The 14,593-nt window shown below is 33.9% G+C and overlaps 1 protein-coding gene across 1 annotated transcript; it reads left to right on the forward strand.

Moving 5' to 3' along the window:
- Positions 1–9,914: 9,914 nt before the first annotated feature.
- Positions 9,915–14,517, forward strand: LOC129285215 (uncharacterized). The gene is made up of 8 exons (XM_054920799.1): positions 9,915–10,171; positions 11,020–11,093; positions 11,501–11,542; positions 11,929–11,970; positions 12,758–12,841; positions 13,516–13,603; positions 14,009–14,106; positions 14,186–14,517. The coding sequence occupies exons 1-8, from the start codon at positions 9,997–9,999 to the stop codon at positions 14,201–14,203; spliced, it is 621 nt and encodes a 206-aa protein (XP_054776774.1). The 5' UTR covers positions 9,915–9,996; the 3' UTR covers positions 14,204–14,517.
- The last annotated feature ends 76 nt before the right edge of the window (positions 14,518–14,593 follow it).

Raw genomic sequence — 14,593 nt, forward strand, 5'->3', positions numbered from 1 at the left:
GTGTGATGTTTTGTTTTTGCTTTTCGGGTGGTTTTCTGTTGTTGAAGCTTCCCTTGCCTTTAGGCTTTTGGGTTCATGTAACTGATTCTTGGCTTCTCGCCATTTTATTGAGAACCATTGGTTCTCCTTTTTGTGCCTTTATGGTACCCTTGTGCATGGAGGCACTTGTGAAGGTGGTGCTCATCAGACTTTGTAGATGGTGGGCTGTTGAAGATGGCTCTCCTCTAATGCTTGTAAATCTTCATCCTCCTAGTTACACTTTGCTTTTGCTGGAGTTCACATTAATAGGTTGTTTGTTGTTGCCTGCCTTGTGTTTTGGTGGTTTATTGCTTGTTCTCGCTCAATCCTCATATTGGGCTTCTTTTATTTTCTTTTATCATGCTTTCGTTTTTTCCATTGGGCTACTTTTAACTATGTAGTTTTTTTTAATAACAAAGAGGGCTAAGCCCAAAATAGAAGAAAGATTATATCAAAGGGGATAGGGATCCCAAACTTTCAGAAGAAACTAAGCTCCTTATAAAAGCAGGAGCTACCTCGAAAAAAAAGAGTAATTAATTGCCTCTTTTGCTGGTTTATTTGCCATTTGAATTTGTTCTCTATTCACAAGATGTATCTGGACATTCCATTTCCACTTGAGCATATTAATAATCTCCAACAAAACAAGGTTGCCTGTTTCACTTCTATTACCGCCCTTGTTAATCTGATAAGCCAGATTCTTACAATCAAACTCCAACATAACATGTTTGAATCCAAAATCCTAAACTAGGTGTAAATCTCTTAAATTGCCCATTTTTTAGCCTCATATGCACTACATTTGCCCAAGTTATGGCAAAATTCCACAATTCAGTAGCCTTTATGATTTCTTAGCACTCTTCCACAACCTATTTTAGAGTAGTAGCCCCATCCATGTTAACTTTCATTTAGTCATATGGTGGAAGGACCCAATTATATAGTTGGGTATGATCCATGGAACTACTAGGTGCTTCCTCGTCTACATTCATAACAAAAATTTTCCATTTGTACATAATCTCATTGACAGGTTCAATTGGTTCTTGAAAATCAAGTGCAAAAATACACCCATTCCTCTAATTCCAAAATTTCCAAACAACAACGCCCTATAAAAGATCCCAATTTCCCCTTTCCTTCTCGCTTAAACTGTTTTCAAGGTTTAAACCAATCCAATCCTTTAAAGAAGTAGCAAAGAATTGAGATTGATACCTTGGATGAACAATTGATCTCCAAATTTGTTGGGCATAGCTACAGTCTCTCACCACGTGCAAAATATCCTCATCTTCAATGTGACACCAGTTACAACATGGGGAATAATTAGACCATGAACTCCTCCAAGTGTTGGTAGGGAGTCTATTGTGAAACATTTGCCATAAAAAAATTCTAATTCTCTCCACTCCTTTCCACTTCCAAATGGCTTTGAAGATAGGATTCAATATTTTTTTCAATCAAAAAGTATGCACTCTTCATAGAGAAATAACCATTAGAGTTGCCACTCCAAACCCTCATGTCATTTCCTTTACACTGCATTAGCAGCATCACTGAAACTAATTTCTGCATAACTTCCAATGACACTACTTGAGATCAGCAAAGGTAATCCCAAGAACCATGAATAGTCCAATCAATAACTCTGCTATCTTTTTCCTCTTGTGATAAATTTCTAACACATATATCTTTGATCTTTTTATTTTCAAAAATCCAAAAGTTATTGAAAAAACTTACAAATTCTTGATTCCTTACCTACCATTTCATTCCCTCCTCAATGATTCTTTTTTGGTTGCAAATAAACTTCCAAAGTTGTGAGTCTCCCTTTTAGCTACCAGAAGATCTTCCTTATCCTTTAACATGTATTTACTTTATAGAATGTTTGCCCACAGCTTATCACTTCCAGTAATGAGAGTCAAAGCAAATTTGGCCCCAAAAGTTCTATTAACCGAAGGTAGTCTTCAAAATCCTAGACCGCTATGAGTCTTTGTAATGTCATTTTTAACTAGCTAACAGGATGGTAGGCATGAGCTTGGTCTTTTCCCCATATAAACTTCCTCTAAATCCTCTCGATTTCCTTGCATATCCTAATAGGCACCTTAGCAACTTGCATTGGATAAATGTGAATTGAACTCAATACTGATTTTGCTAAGGAAACTCTTTCAACAGTAGAGAGACAATTTGCTTTCCAATTTGCCAACTTTGTTTTAACCTTATCAACAATATACTTGAATTTCTTTTAAGGTTTTTTACTTTTTCCAGAGGAAATCCCAAGTAAATCCCAATTCCTTCGAGAGTTTCATCCCTATAGCTTCTTTGATTATCCTTCTTAATCTCGTGTCCACATTAGGAGAGAAAAAGTAGAGGACTTATTCTTGTTAACCTTCTCTTTGGATGCTTTGGTAAAAATCTCTAAACACTTCATTATAACTTTTGTAATATCTGAAAAATTTTAACCTAATTCATTAACTTAATGAGGGTAATTAGTGAGTTAGTGAAGTGTGTGGCTAGAGGGGCTTAACTTGGCATAATTGATGTGATTTTAGCCCTGAAAGTGAGTCTGGATCAATGGCAGGCCATCGGGCAAGGAAAGTGGAAAAAAAAAGTAAAGAACCATTCTCTGTGCCACACGCCACAACACATGGTTGGTCTGCTGCGGTGCACAAAGACAATTTAAATGTAACGGGCTCTTCTGTGTCATGCACCGCAGTGGAAGGCATCGTGCGCTGCGGCGCACGGCCAAAATTTTGATAAATCAATTCGTGGACTGCGCGAAAACAAAAGAGAAAAAGAAGGAAATGAAGAGCTTAACTTTGGCTCTGTTAAGGCACAACATTGGGTTCTATTGAGGCTAGATTGAAGATCCAAACACTCAAGATAAGATTATGGTGCCTTCTTCTTTCTTTCTCTCCCTCATTATGATGATTTATGGTAGGGTTTGAATTGGGAGATGGATTTTTAATCCACAGGAATATACTCACCCCTCAATTCTCAATATTTTTAGGACCTAACTCATCGGATTCGAGTTGAGAAAAACATACAGAGGCTTAGGATTTTCGATCTATAGGAGTATACTCACCCCTCAATTGTCAATATTTTTAGGACCTAACTCATCGGATTCGAGTCGAGAAAAACATACAGAGGCTTAGGATTTGTGGAGTAATCTTCTATATGCCTTTCTTTTGTTACTTACATGTGTATTTGTTAATGTAATTGCCAATAAGATTAATTGACATGATTTGTACACTCTTGCATGAATTTGTATATAACTAATGTATTTTGTGCCTTGGGTTAGTGAGTTTAGTTGTGAACTTGTGGATAGGGCTAAAATACTTGTGCAAGTAGAAACATTTATATTTTGATAAATTTGGAATGAAATGGTTGATTCTGTACAACTTTCCTCCCCCTTAATGTTTTGTGAAAATTGGGGTTGAGTAGTGATTTTATAATATAAGCATTTTTAATTGTGTATGGTGTGTTGCACGAGTCTGCAAGAGTATGTTGAGTAGGGACGTATAGTTAATGTAAGCTATTAACACGTGTGATTGAGTTGGGACACCCCAATTGTGTGATTTTGTGAAAAGTGGTTAAAAATGAATTTTGGTGTCTAACTTTTTATAGAAAATGAATTTGGGTGTGAAACTGTGCCATTAGCAAGAGCTAGGAGAGAGCTCTGTGTAGACACTAAAACCACCTCAATCGGACGTCGAACGGAGATTTGGGACGTGTCGAAAGTTCACTCCTTGTGCTGTCAAATGACAGCACTAATTTGTCAAATTTCATTCAATATGCCGCAATGCATGGCACGGAGGAGACACACCGGACACACAAGTTGTAAGCCGCGATGCACGTGTCATTTTCTATACAGAATTTTTTTTTGAATTTTAAAATTTATTATTTGGGTTCCAATTGATTTTCAAGCTTCTGCTTTATTTTCAAAACTCTGATTTGGAGTCCTTAAATCATGTTTGAGATTTGAATTGTCAAAAAAAATTAGATCCTTTCGAAATAATTTTGAGAAATTCCTTTTATTAAGCTTTACAATTTAGTAATCCTTTCAAGGTTAAATCCTGGATTACCATAATTTGAAGTTATTTGTGGTTTAACCTCAAGGAGGTTACAACTTTAACCTGTTGTTTTGAAGTTTCTGTAAATAACAACAAGTCATCTGCAAACATAAGATGTGAAACTGATGGTCCATTTTTAGTAACATAAACTGGCTTCTACTTCCCCTCATGAACTGCATCCCACATAATGTGTGACAGCTTATCCATACAAAACATAAATTAAAAAAGGTGAGATCAATTCTCCTTGGTGGAAACCTCACTAAAGGGAAAAATTCAGTTTGAGCCCTATTCCACAACACATTAATGGAAAAAAAAGAAATACAATCCATAACAAGCTAGATAAAATTAGATTGCATTTCTAATTCTTAAAGAACTTATCGGAAGGAGTCCCATTTGATTCTATCATAGGCTTTCTCCAAGTCTATCTTTATTTCCATAAATCCTTTCCTTCTTTTCTTTTTATCCATAATATGTAATATCTCTTGACTCACTATAATATTATCTTGACTCTATCTTTCAAGAATAAAACTAGATTGAAAAGGGAAAAATTACTTCATCCATCTTCTTCTCCATCCTTTTTAGTAAGGATTTTTGAAATGCACTTATAGTGCATTGTGCAAAGGGAAATAAATAGAAAATGGGTCACAAATTTTGGTTTCTCTCTTTTAGGGATCAAAGAGATTAGAGTCTTATTCTCCTCCTTGATTGGAATTTTGCCTTTAAACACTCCACTAACAAAGTTACATAGATAGGGTCTACTTTCCCTTAGTTTGCTTGAAAAAAGATTAAGGAAAAGTCATCCACACTAGGTGCTTATATGGTCCCATTAAGAATACTACTTCATTGATTTCCTCTTCAGAAGGTAAAGCTGCTAAATTACATATCAACATTTGAGAGTCTCTAAGGAAAGAGGTTACAGTCTTTAGTTCATGATAATCCTCCTCGCCTTCGCCTTAGAGTTGTTTGAAGAAATTAATTACCATATCCTGCAAGTCAATTTCATTTTCAACCCAATCACTATAATTATTTTTCAAAGCAATGACTCTATTTCTTCTTTGCTTTATAGTAGTCTTCAAGTAACGGTATCTAGTGTTTTGGTCACTTTGATTGATTCAATCAGCTCTCAATTTTTGAAACCACTTTATGTCTTCTTGTTTCAAGATTTCATCAAAATCTCTATATAGTTCCTTTTCTAAATTGTTCAAGAACATAGAGTAAGGGTACGATAATGCTTTTTGTATGCCATTCAACCTTGCCATAATCTGTTTCTTCTTCTTCTCCATTAAACCAAATATCTCTCTATTCCAATCAAGGATATTAGATTTAAAATTGCACATATTAAAACTTAAGTCATGTTCCCCACCTCAATTCTCCCTGAGGAAAGTTTTGAAATTTTCATGTTTCAGCCACATAACTTCAAAATGGAAAGGCTTTCTACTAGTAAGAGCTTGCTTATCTTCACGCAACTTAAGATATTTAGGATTATGATAAGAAAATAGAGTTCTAGGTAATACCTTGACCAAACAATCTTGGAAAGTAGTTAAAAATGATTATTTGCTAGTGCCCGATCAGATCTTTGATAAAATCTAGTCAATCCTATTAAGTGATGACCCTTCCAAGTGAATTTCAGCCCACATGACCTTAGGTTAGTCAATTTGCAATCATTAATTTTTTCCTTGAACCATCTAATTCTAGCTAAGTGATATTGGCTTCCACCAATTTTTTCATCTGGTGATACAATGTCATTAAAATCGCTGAACACTACTTAGGGATTAGAGATATTTGTGCTCAAATCATAAAGTTGCTGCCATAAAGACTCTTAGAAGTTGGAGTGTGGCAGTGCATAAATTGTAGTAGTGAGGAACTTGTCCCCTCCTTTAATAGACCAACAAAGATGAATAAATTGCCTGTCTTCTTCAATAATACTAACCTCACAGTGATCACTATTCCACATTGCAAGTAACCCTCCTGATCTTCTAACACTTGATATACATTTTAGGGAGTCAAGACCTAAAGTCTTCAGATGAAGAAATCGAGATTCATTCTCATATATCGTATCAAGGCAACTAAATTGGGCCTTGTACTATCAAATACAACTTTCAAGTTTATGAGTAGACTTTTTCCACAAGCCCCTCATGAATTCCAATAGAGTATATTATTCGTAAGAAAAAAATTTAATCAAGAGAAAAGCTTTCAAACGGAGAAGCCCATTACAAGCCTAATTAAAATTGGGTCTTTGTTACTATTGTATCACTCACTCGATCACTGGTTAGATAGACCATATGCACTGGGCTTATAATATCCGACCCATCAATATTTTCTCCTATATTTAGGATGTGAGGGAGTAATAAATATATAGAATATGATCTCAGCTCGTTAGGCTAGCCTGTTTAAGCTTGTTTAATATGAGGGCTGGGCTTGCAATTAAGACCCTTCAAATGTAATTCGAGCTTAAATGGGCTAGCCTTAATGGGCTTGAAAATAAACAGGCTGGCCTTTACCCTCGTAACTTTTTTTTTATATTCAAATGATTAACTTTTGATAGACTTTTGGACTTAACAAAAATTTTAAGCATGATCTATCTATACATGTTAGCCTATATCTGCATAGAAGAAAAAAACATTAAAAAAACAACTAAACCTAAATCTCCTAACTTAACTCTCCAGTCTACATTATCTCTTGTTCATGTGAGTTATGCTCATCTCTCATTATTCCTCTTTATCAATAGCATGACCCAAATCCTAATGGTGCTCCTTTTTTTGCGACTATGCTTCATTGTGCTCCTTCGTTTGTGACAGTTCTTCGCCAAGCTCAAAGACTCAAATGACAGCATCTATCAAGTCCTCCTCTTGCTTGAATAGAACCGTAGTCTGATTTGCTTTTCCTTATTCTTCCATCATTCTCAGTTTTACTCTCAGTCAGACTTGTGTCTATAGTTTATCTCGTTTGATCATTCTGATGCTATTATTTTGTTTGTGTTTATGGTTTATTTAGTTGTTTTATTTTGATTGTTGTCATTTTGTTTATTGATATGGTTGTGCTCTTGATCTATATATTGGTATGAGATTTTTGAATTGTGGAATGAAATGGAGTATTACTATTTAATTTGATAAAAAATTTAACAAAAAAATAAAAATAAATAACAGGGCCGGCCCTAAGCCCACTATCTCAAGGGCTGGGCCCTGCAATTTGATACCTCAAAAGAAAAATGAGCTTTTTAAACCCTGTTCTTTTAGACCCAAGCCCGTTAAGGGCTGTCTCATTTTTCCAACTCTAGTATTTCTTATTATATCCATTCTATTCCTATAAATTGAGAGATTTTTTAATAAAATCAGTACTATAATATTTTATTATAAACTAGTGCATAAATTTTAATATATAGTTAAAATAATTTTATAAATTAAGAAAAACAAAAACTGGAATGCATGTATCAGGATCTTGACGACTTGAAGTATATGCATTAATATTGCCATAAGAGAGAGGTACACGTACCAGGTGTTGATAACAATATTACTCGATTCGTAGTTAACCATAACTATAATCCTAGCTAAGCTTCGCCGTGTATCTAACAATAATTTAGGATTGGAGGGAAGGTCCCTCCATATTGGAATTTTTGGGAGGAAAGCCAAATATTCTGACTAGTTTGCCCTTAATAATTATTTCATATTCCATAAATGTCCATTGCTAACAAATGAAATAAACTCCCATGCTCTTGGCCGTTTTGCTCACTGTCGCTGAAACTGCCATTGTGTGTCGTCTCAGCATCGTCTCACTGTGAGTCAGGCTTTCTCCAGTGAGTTTCCCTTTGTCGCCGTTCGTCTTGTCATAGATCTCTGCTTTTGTTACTTTCAAACCCACATGGACTTTGTCTTCTCCAGCAAGTAGACTGTCCATGGTTCACCCAAGTCTTTGCCGCCTAAATCCGTAACATACAAGACCTGAACTTGACTTCTTTCGAGGACTCCCCATTTAATTCACGAGAAATTACAACTTACCTCTGTAAGCCACTTCGTAGTTTTGTTTTATTATTTTTAGTTAGGCTCTCGCTATCATTTCTTTAGGGGCATGATAATCGATTGGCTTCTTAGCTTATGGAGTTTTAGTGCCTATAGTAATAAAAATGATCGTGGTTATATCTATACTGTTTTTTATGTCTAGGTATATTTTCATTTTTTAAGTCAGTGTTAGATTTAATTTTTTATTGCAGTTGGTGTTGAATTTAACGTGAATTAACTCATTGCAACTAACAGAAAAATTTAATTTTTTTATGGTGCGAATTAATTTATATAAGATAGAATCAAAAAAGAAAAGTTAATATATGTAGATAAAATATTAAAATAATAACTGACAGAAAAATTAAAATTTTTTTCTGGTGTAAATTAATTTATATAAGATAGAATTAAAAAAGAAAAGTTGATATATGTAGATTCCTTTCCCTCCTCCTTTGAACCAAACAAAATATCATTAGAAACTTTTCTTCTTCCCTTCCCTCCAATAAAACTAAATAAGATAATATGAAAACACACCTCACTCTTGAAACAAACACAGAGTTAGACCACTTTTAGAATGCAAGGGGAATTGCACTAAGGGCTTTGAAAACGGATAGAATTGCATTATAAGCTCAATACATTTTGATATTACGCTACAAGGCCAAGAGCTCTTGTTACAATTTTTTTTTGAGAGCAAAAGTATAATTTTATCCTTGTATGATTTGAAAACTCAAATTATATACAACACAAAATCCATGGTGCACAATATGATATTCATGAATTCTTAACATAATGTTTATGCATGTCTAATTGATTAATAAGTTTAATAAAATGTACAAGTGATGCAGATAATATGCAACACCATGTTAATGGATACACAACACAAGGTTTATGCATTCTCAATTGAATGGATACCGGTGGACATTGTGTTGAAAATTCATGAACATTGTGTTGTACACTTATGAACATTGTGTGGTACATGCTCTGCGTGACTTGTATATTTTAATTAACCAATAGATTAAGTGGATATGCATGAATACTGTATTGAGAATTTCATGAACATCATGTTGTACTTTCATAGACATTGTGTTGTACATGCTTTGCATGACTTTTATATTTTAATTAATCTATAAATCAACTGGATAGGCATAGACATTATGTTAAGAATTCATGAATATCGTGTTGTGTATCTATGAACATTGTATTGTACATATTTTGTGTGATTTGTATATTTTAATTAACCTATAGATCAACTGAACACATATTGATATTATGTTGAAAATTCATGAATATCATATTATGCATCTATAAATATTATGTTGTGTTTCAAGGATGGGGTTTTGCACAGGTTGAGTTTTCAAATCACATAATGACAAAATTATACTTTCGCTTCCAAAAAAATTACAACAAGAACTGTTGGGCTTGTAGTGCAATATCAAAATGTATTAGGTTCAAAGTGTCATTTTTTTTGTTTTCAAGGCCTATAGTGCAATTCCCCCTATAATGTAAAAGCTTTGTTGGCAATGCCATAAATTAATTATTTTTTTATATTTTTTGTAATCTTGTACTCTCTTTATTAAAAAATATAAAATATTTTTTAAAAAATTGGGTGTTAAAGCATTTTTAATCTTTTAAAATAAAATTATTATTATTTTTAGGTGATCCTATTAAATAAATAATTTTATATTTTTTATGGTGAAATAGGTATAAATATAAAAAGGTAGAATTAATTTAAATATGAATAATTATTTTAGTAAGATAAAATTTAATTAAAATATTTTATATTTTTTAATGAGGGTATTTTTCTTTAAAAAAAATAATAAATGGCTATGGGCGGCGAGCGTATTGGATGCATGTCCTTTACCTTCTGTTAATTAGTTCGTTATGAACTGTAATGCCTCCGCGTAAAGTGCAGAGTAGAAGAAACAGTACTGGATTGCATAATCATGTTATCCTTTGTTGGATTTTCTCCCAATTATCGTTTGTCGTCTTTTGCTCTAAAGCCCTCCTCACCCCCTGCCCATTCCTTTGTTAACTTGCATGTCTCAACTTCGTCTTCTTTCCCTTTCACTTGGGTTTCGAAATCTAAGCGCAAGAATACCCAGAGAGCATCCGCTGAAGGTGAAATTAGCATTTTGAATTTCAGCGTCGGGTTCATCTTGATTTAGACAATTAAGACATGCGTCTTTGTTTAATTGAGCTTTACTACTCTCTGAGATGTTCTGTGACTTTTGCTGGCGGGAAATTACATTTTTGCTCGTAAATTCTGGGGTTGGAGCTGCTGCAGTTTTCGTGGTTTAGTGTTTTCACTTCAAATCCCAGACAGAATCTGGAATTGGGTGTCCCAAGAAGGCAACAATGAAGTTATTGCAAGATTATTATTTTTCCTTTACTCATTCTTCCAATTGAACATAAAGTATCATAAAAAGGAATTCGAAGGTGTCAAATTTAGGTTTTTTTTTTTCCTTTGCTAAGAATTTACAGCATTTTTAACTATTTAAAACATACTCTAATATGCAACTTGTTCTCAAGACACTTGAAAAAGTTTTGGATATATTCGCATGTTTCTGTTTTCCGCTCTTGTATATTCAGGAGAGTGAAGGCTCGAAACTACACGTCATTATTTCCTCACATCCTTCAAAGTTGTAATCCTCATTTTATTAAATATTCCTCTAGTTTTATTTATAAGGTAGAACAAGAATGTTTGTTTTGGTCCAATTTATTAGGTACTTCAATGATCATTACATTCATCTTTACTATTTTTCCCCTATTAAATGTAGGAAAGTTTATTAATTGTTAGAGTATTTTATTTTGAAGTAGATATATTTAACAGGGTAAAATTAGAAACTTGCTGATTTTTTAGACAGGGTGAATAGAGTTTAAGGTTTTTTTTTTTTTTGGTTCCAGTGAAAATGCTTGAAGTGATTTATAAATAGGACTAAAAAGAATAATGCATTTTGATCTTGCAGGAGTTCCTGATGAGTTGATTGAAGACTCGAAGTTTGTTCCTTTGAACGCTGATGACCCCACTTATGGTCCACCTGTAAGTCATGGTTAGTTTTGACTCCATCGTGTAATATTTTATGTCACTTAATCAACTGTTTAATATTTTTTCCATGAGTGCATAGTTTCCCACATATACTCATAACTCATAACGGATATGCGTGTTTCGGATGTCACTTTTTATTTGAAATTTGATTCTAAAAGTCACCTTACGTTGAGTTGTTGAAAACGGTACAGGGACCTAAGAGATTCAATTTCTGCACAAAGGTTTGAAAATGAATGAGTGTAAATGTACCATTTATTTCCCCATGGATCTGAACCCACTTCTGTAGGAGGCAATAACTTCACCTGGAAATCAGAGTGGTCTAAGTTGTTAACAATGAGTCATTCTATATTTTGTTCTGATTTCACATGAATTTAAAATATAACTCTTCTATGTTGTTGCAGGCTTTATTGTTATTGGGCTTTGAGGTGGACGAGGCTTTAAAGGTAGTATCATCATGATCCATCTAGTAGAATTTAACAAGGCTTTTAGAGTTACTTCTGCTCCTTCTGCTTGATATCTTTGTGTCTTTGTATAGGTTTTGCAGTCTCTGTAATTTAATCTTCAGAATATTCTTCCTTGATTATTGTTTGTGCTTTCTATGTGATGATCTGAATTACTGATAGAATTAATTGATCTGGAATTACTTCTGAAGGTCTTGCAAATTTTTTCAATCACAGCAAAAATACCACCTTATAATGTTACTATCAATATACGGTCAATAACAAATCTGATAAAGCCAAGATTAGAATCCAATTCAGCAAAGTTATATGTCCATACTTTGCGCGTGCCAATTAATAAAAATATTAATTGGTATTCTGGCCTTGTGCAGGTTCAACAGCTTCTGAAAGAGTTAGATGGTGAATTCCTGAAGGTAACTTTTCGTATGATGTTTTTCATGTTCACACCCCCTATTGGCATACCGAGAAATATATGTGGAGTAAATTTCCTCTTAATGATATAGATAGAGAGAAATGGGTCTTAGTTTCCCTCCTTTTCTTACACCAATAAGATGCTTTATTTTAACAAAAAATGTTAAATTTCTATGGAGAATCCTCAACATGGATGAGCATTGACCTAACTAGAGCTTTAGATAAAGCATTATAACTGTACTTGAACATGAGGTTGATAAAAATGAAAAAGGTTTTCAGCCAGCTTTTTCCTCAGTATAGTATTGTGCTTCTAGTCTTTCTTGTAAGATTGGATTGCATGATCTTTACACTTTAATAACTATGAAAATAGGGGTATTTTCAAATATCAAAGATATTTTTATGCAGAAGGCAAATTAGTATTCCTCGAATGTTCTGTGAAAAGGGAGTGCTTTAGTTTCTGTCTGGCCTGATGCTTCTTACAAATACTGTTATACTGAGATGGTCACATCTGAATTGACAATCATTTTATCCCATCCAAGTAAGATCGAAGTGATTCATTGTCTTCTTAATCATAATCGTATATCTTTCACCCTTGGACGAAGGAAGCTCCTCTTTCTTAAAAGACATCATTATATAAGATAATGGAAATCAAATGGCATAACTAATGGAGGCTGCATAAAATATTAAAGAAATGTTCCTCAATTTTCCCTGACTAATTTGTAAAGGTAATGTAGTGTATTTAAGTTCTTTATAGAAAATAAAATAGTGAAATAATTTTTCTCTTTGCAGGTTATCTTTTGTTCTAAAGGCATGGTCACTCGCTCTCTTTGGGAAGCAATGCATACGACACAATCCAATTTGGAAGAAGTTGAGGTACTTTTGTGCAGTAGCGAATGTGATCTTCATGTCATTCTGCTCCTCTCATCTGCTCATGAATGTTTTTGGATGGATTGGGTATTTGAAGAGTTTTTTTTTTTTGGGGGGGGGGGAATACATGGCCATGGATAGCTTGCAGGAAGAAAAAATTAAGTCAATTCTATATTCATAACGATTTGACACCCTATGGATTATCAAAAAATAAAATATCAAGATTGTCATTCGGAGCTTGATGAGCAAGCCAATGTGCACATTTGTTGAATTCTCTAAGCACATAGTTGAAAGTGATTATCCAATCCTTCACGACTAGGCATCTGATCTTTTTTATAGTTTCATTGAGAAGATGGTCTGAGTTGTGGTCATGTTGAAAGAAGAATAAGCTTTAAATTGTGATTTTTAAGGAGTATTTCCACAAATCTGCAATTTTTACATGATCTTCATGTCATTCTGCTCTTCTCATCTGCTCATGCTTTTTCTCATGTTGAAACACTTCTCTAGACTGAAGCAAAATGCATATCAATATTTCACTTGGATGATGTAGTTGTTTATGCTCATGCTTTTTCTCATGTTGAAACACTTCTCTAGACTGAAGCAAAATGCATATCAATATTTCACTTGGATGATGTAGTTGTTATAATCAATGCTTGTTTTGACCATTTTGTGCTCTGCAGGTTGATAAATCACTGCCTCGGATATGCTTCTTATCTGGTTTAAGTGGGGAGGAGATGATGATGTTCATAGATGCTTTCCCTGAAACTGGTAATGAAATTTTCATCATATTCCCAATTATGATATTAGTTAAAAATTTTATTTGTCCCAAAATATTTGTACCATTGAAAGATCATCTAAAATTGCCACCTAGAATATTAATCCATTCCAAGATACAAAGTTTGGAGTTCCTTTCACTTCCTCTGTCTAACATCCAGTATTTCACATATCTCGGGCTAAGCTTTAAAAAAAAAAATGTAAACCAAGGAAATTTATCCTATTTGGAAGTATCCATTTTTGTTCCAAAATGCTTTAAAAAAAAAATCATTTTTGAAAAGTTCTTTTGATGATGTTTCTAGCCCCTGTTGCCATAAAGTCTTAGATTATTGATCTCTTGCTTGTAATTCAAGGCTCAAATATGTTTGCTTAAGAAATGAGCTTATTTCCTTTATGCAGGGCTTAAACCAGCCGTATTTGCGGCTCTTGTTCCCAATAGTGCCAATAAACCAATTCAGGAGTTAATAGAAGAAATAATGGGTGACCATGAGATGTTGGTACGTGTTTATTTCTTTGCATTTAAATACGCTTTATCTTCCTCTGTGATCTCATGAGTGCAATTTGTTTTTCACGAAGACCGGTGAAAAGATGTGAAGAGATTCCAAGGTACACTCTATTCCCCCAGGAAGATTTGCGGAATCTAGCCTCTAAGATTTTGATTTTGTTGGGCAAGCTTCGTTTCCGCAGTATCACGGAAAAAATGCATTGTAAAGTTAAATATAATGTTTTCACCATAAGTTGTGTTGTCATGTATGTTAGTACTTGTTAACACACCATAGCCTCAACTACCTGGTGGGTTGGCTTTTTACCGAGGATGTAAATCCATCCTTTTAGTAGACCTTAGGAATGCACCGACTCGGCGGTAGACCTTTGCCATTTGAAAATTGCTTAAAAGTTACTCATTTTTATTTGATCCAAATTATTTTAGGCCTCGATAAATCCTTTAGTTGAAGTTAAATAAGCTCAAGATATTAGGTGTACATG

This window comes from Prosopis cineraria, unplaced genomic scaffold (genome assembly GCF_029017545.1).
Source record: "Prosopis cineraria cultivar Desert tree isolate PC_DT_omini unplaced genomic scaffold, ASM2901754v1 PC1, whole genome shotgun sequence".
NCBI classification, from domain to species: domain Eukaryota; kingdom Viridiplantae; phylum Streptophyta; class Magnoliopsida; order Fabales; family Fabaceae; genus Prosopis; species Prosopis cineraria.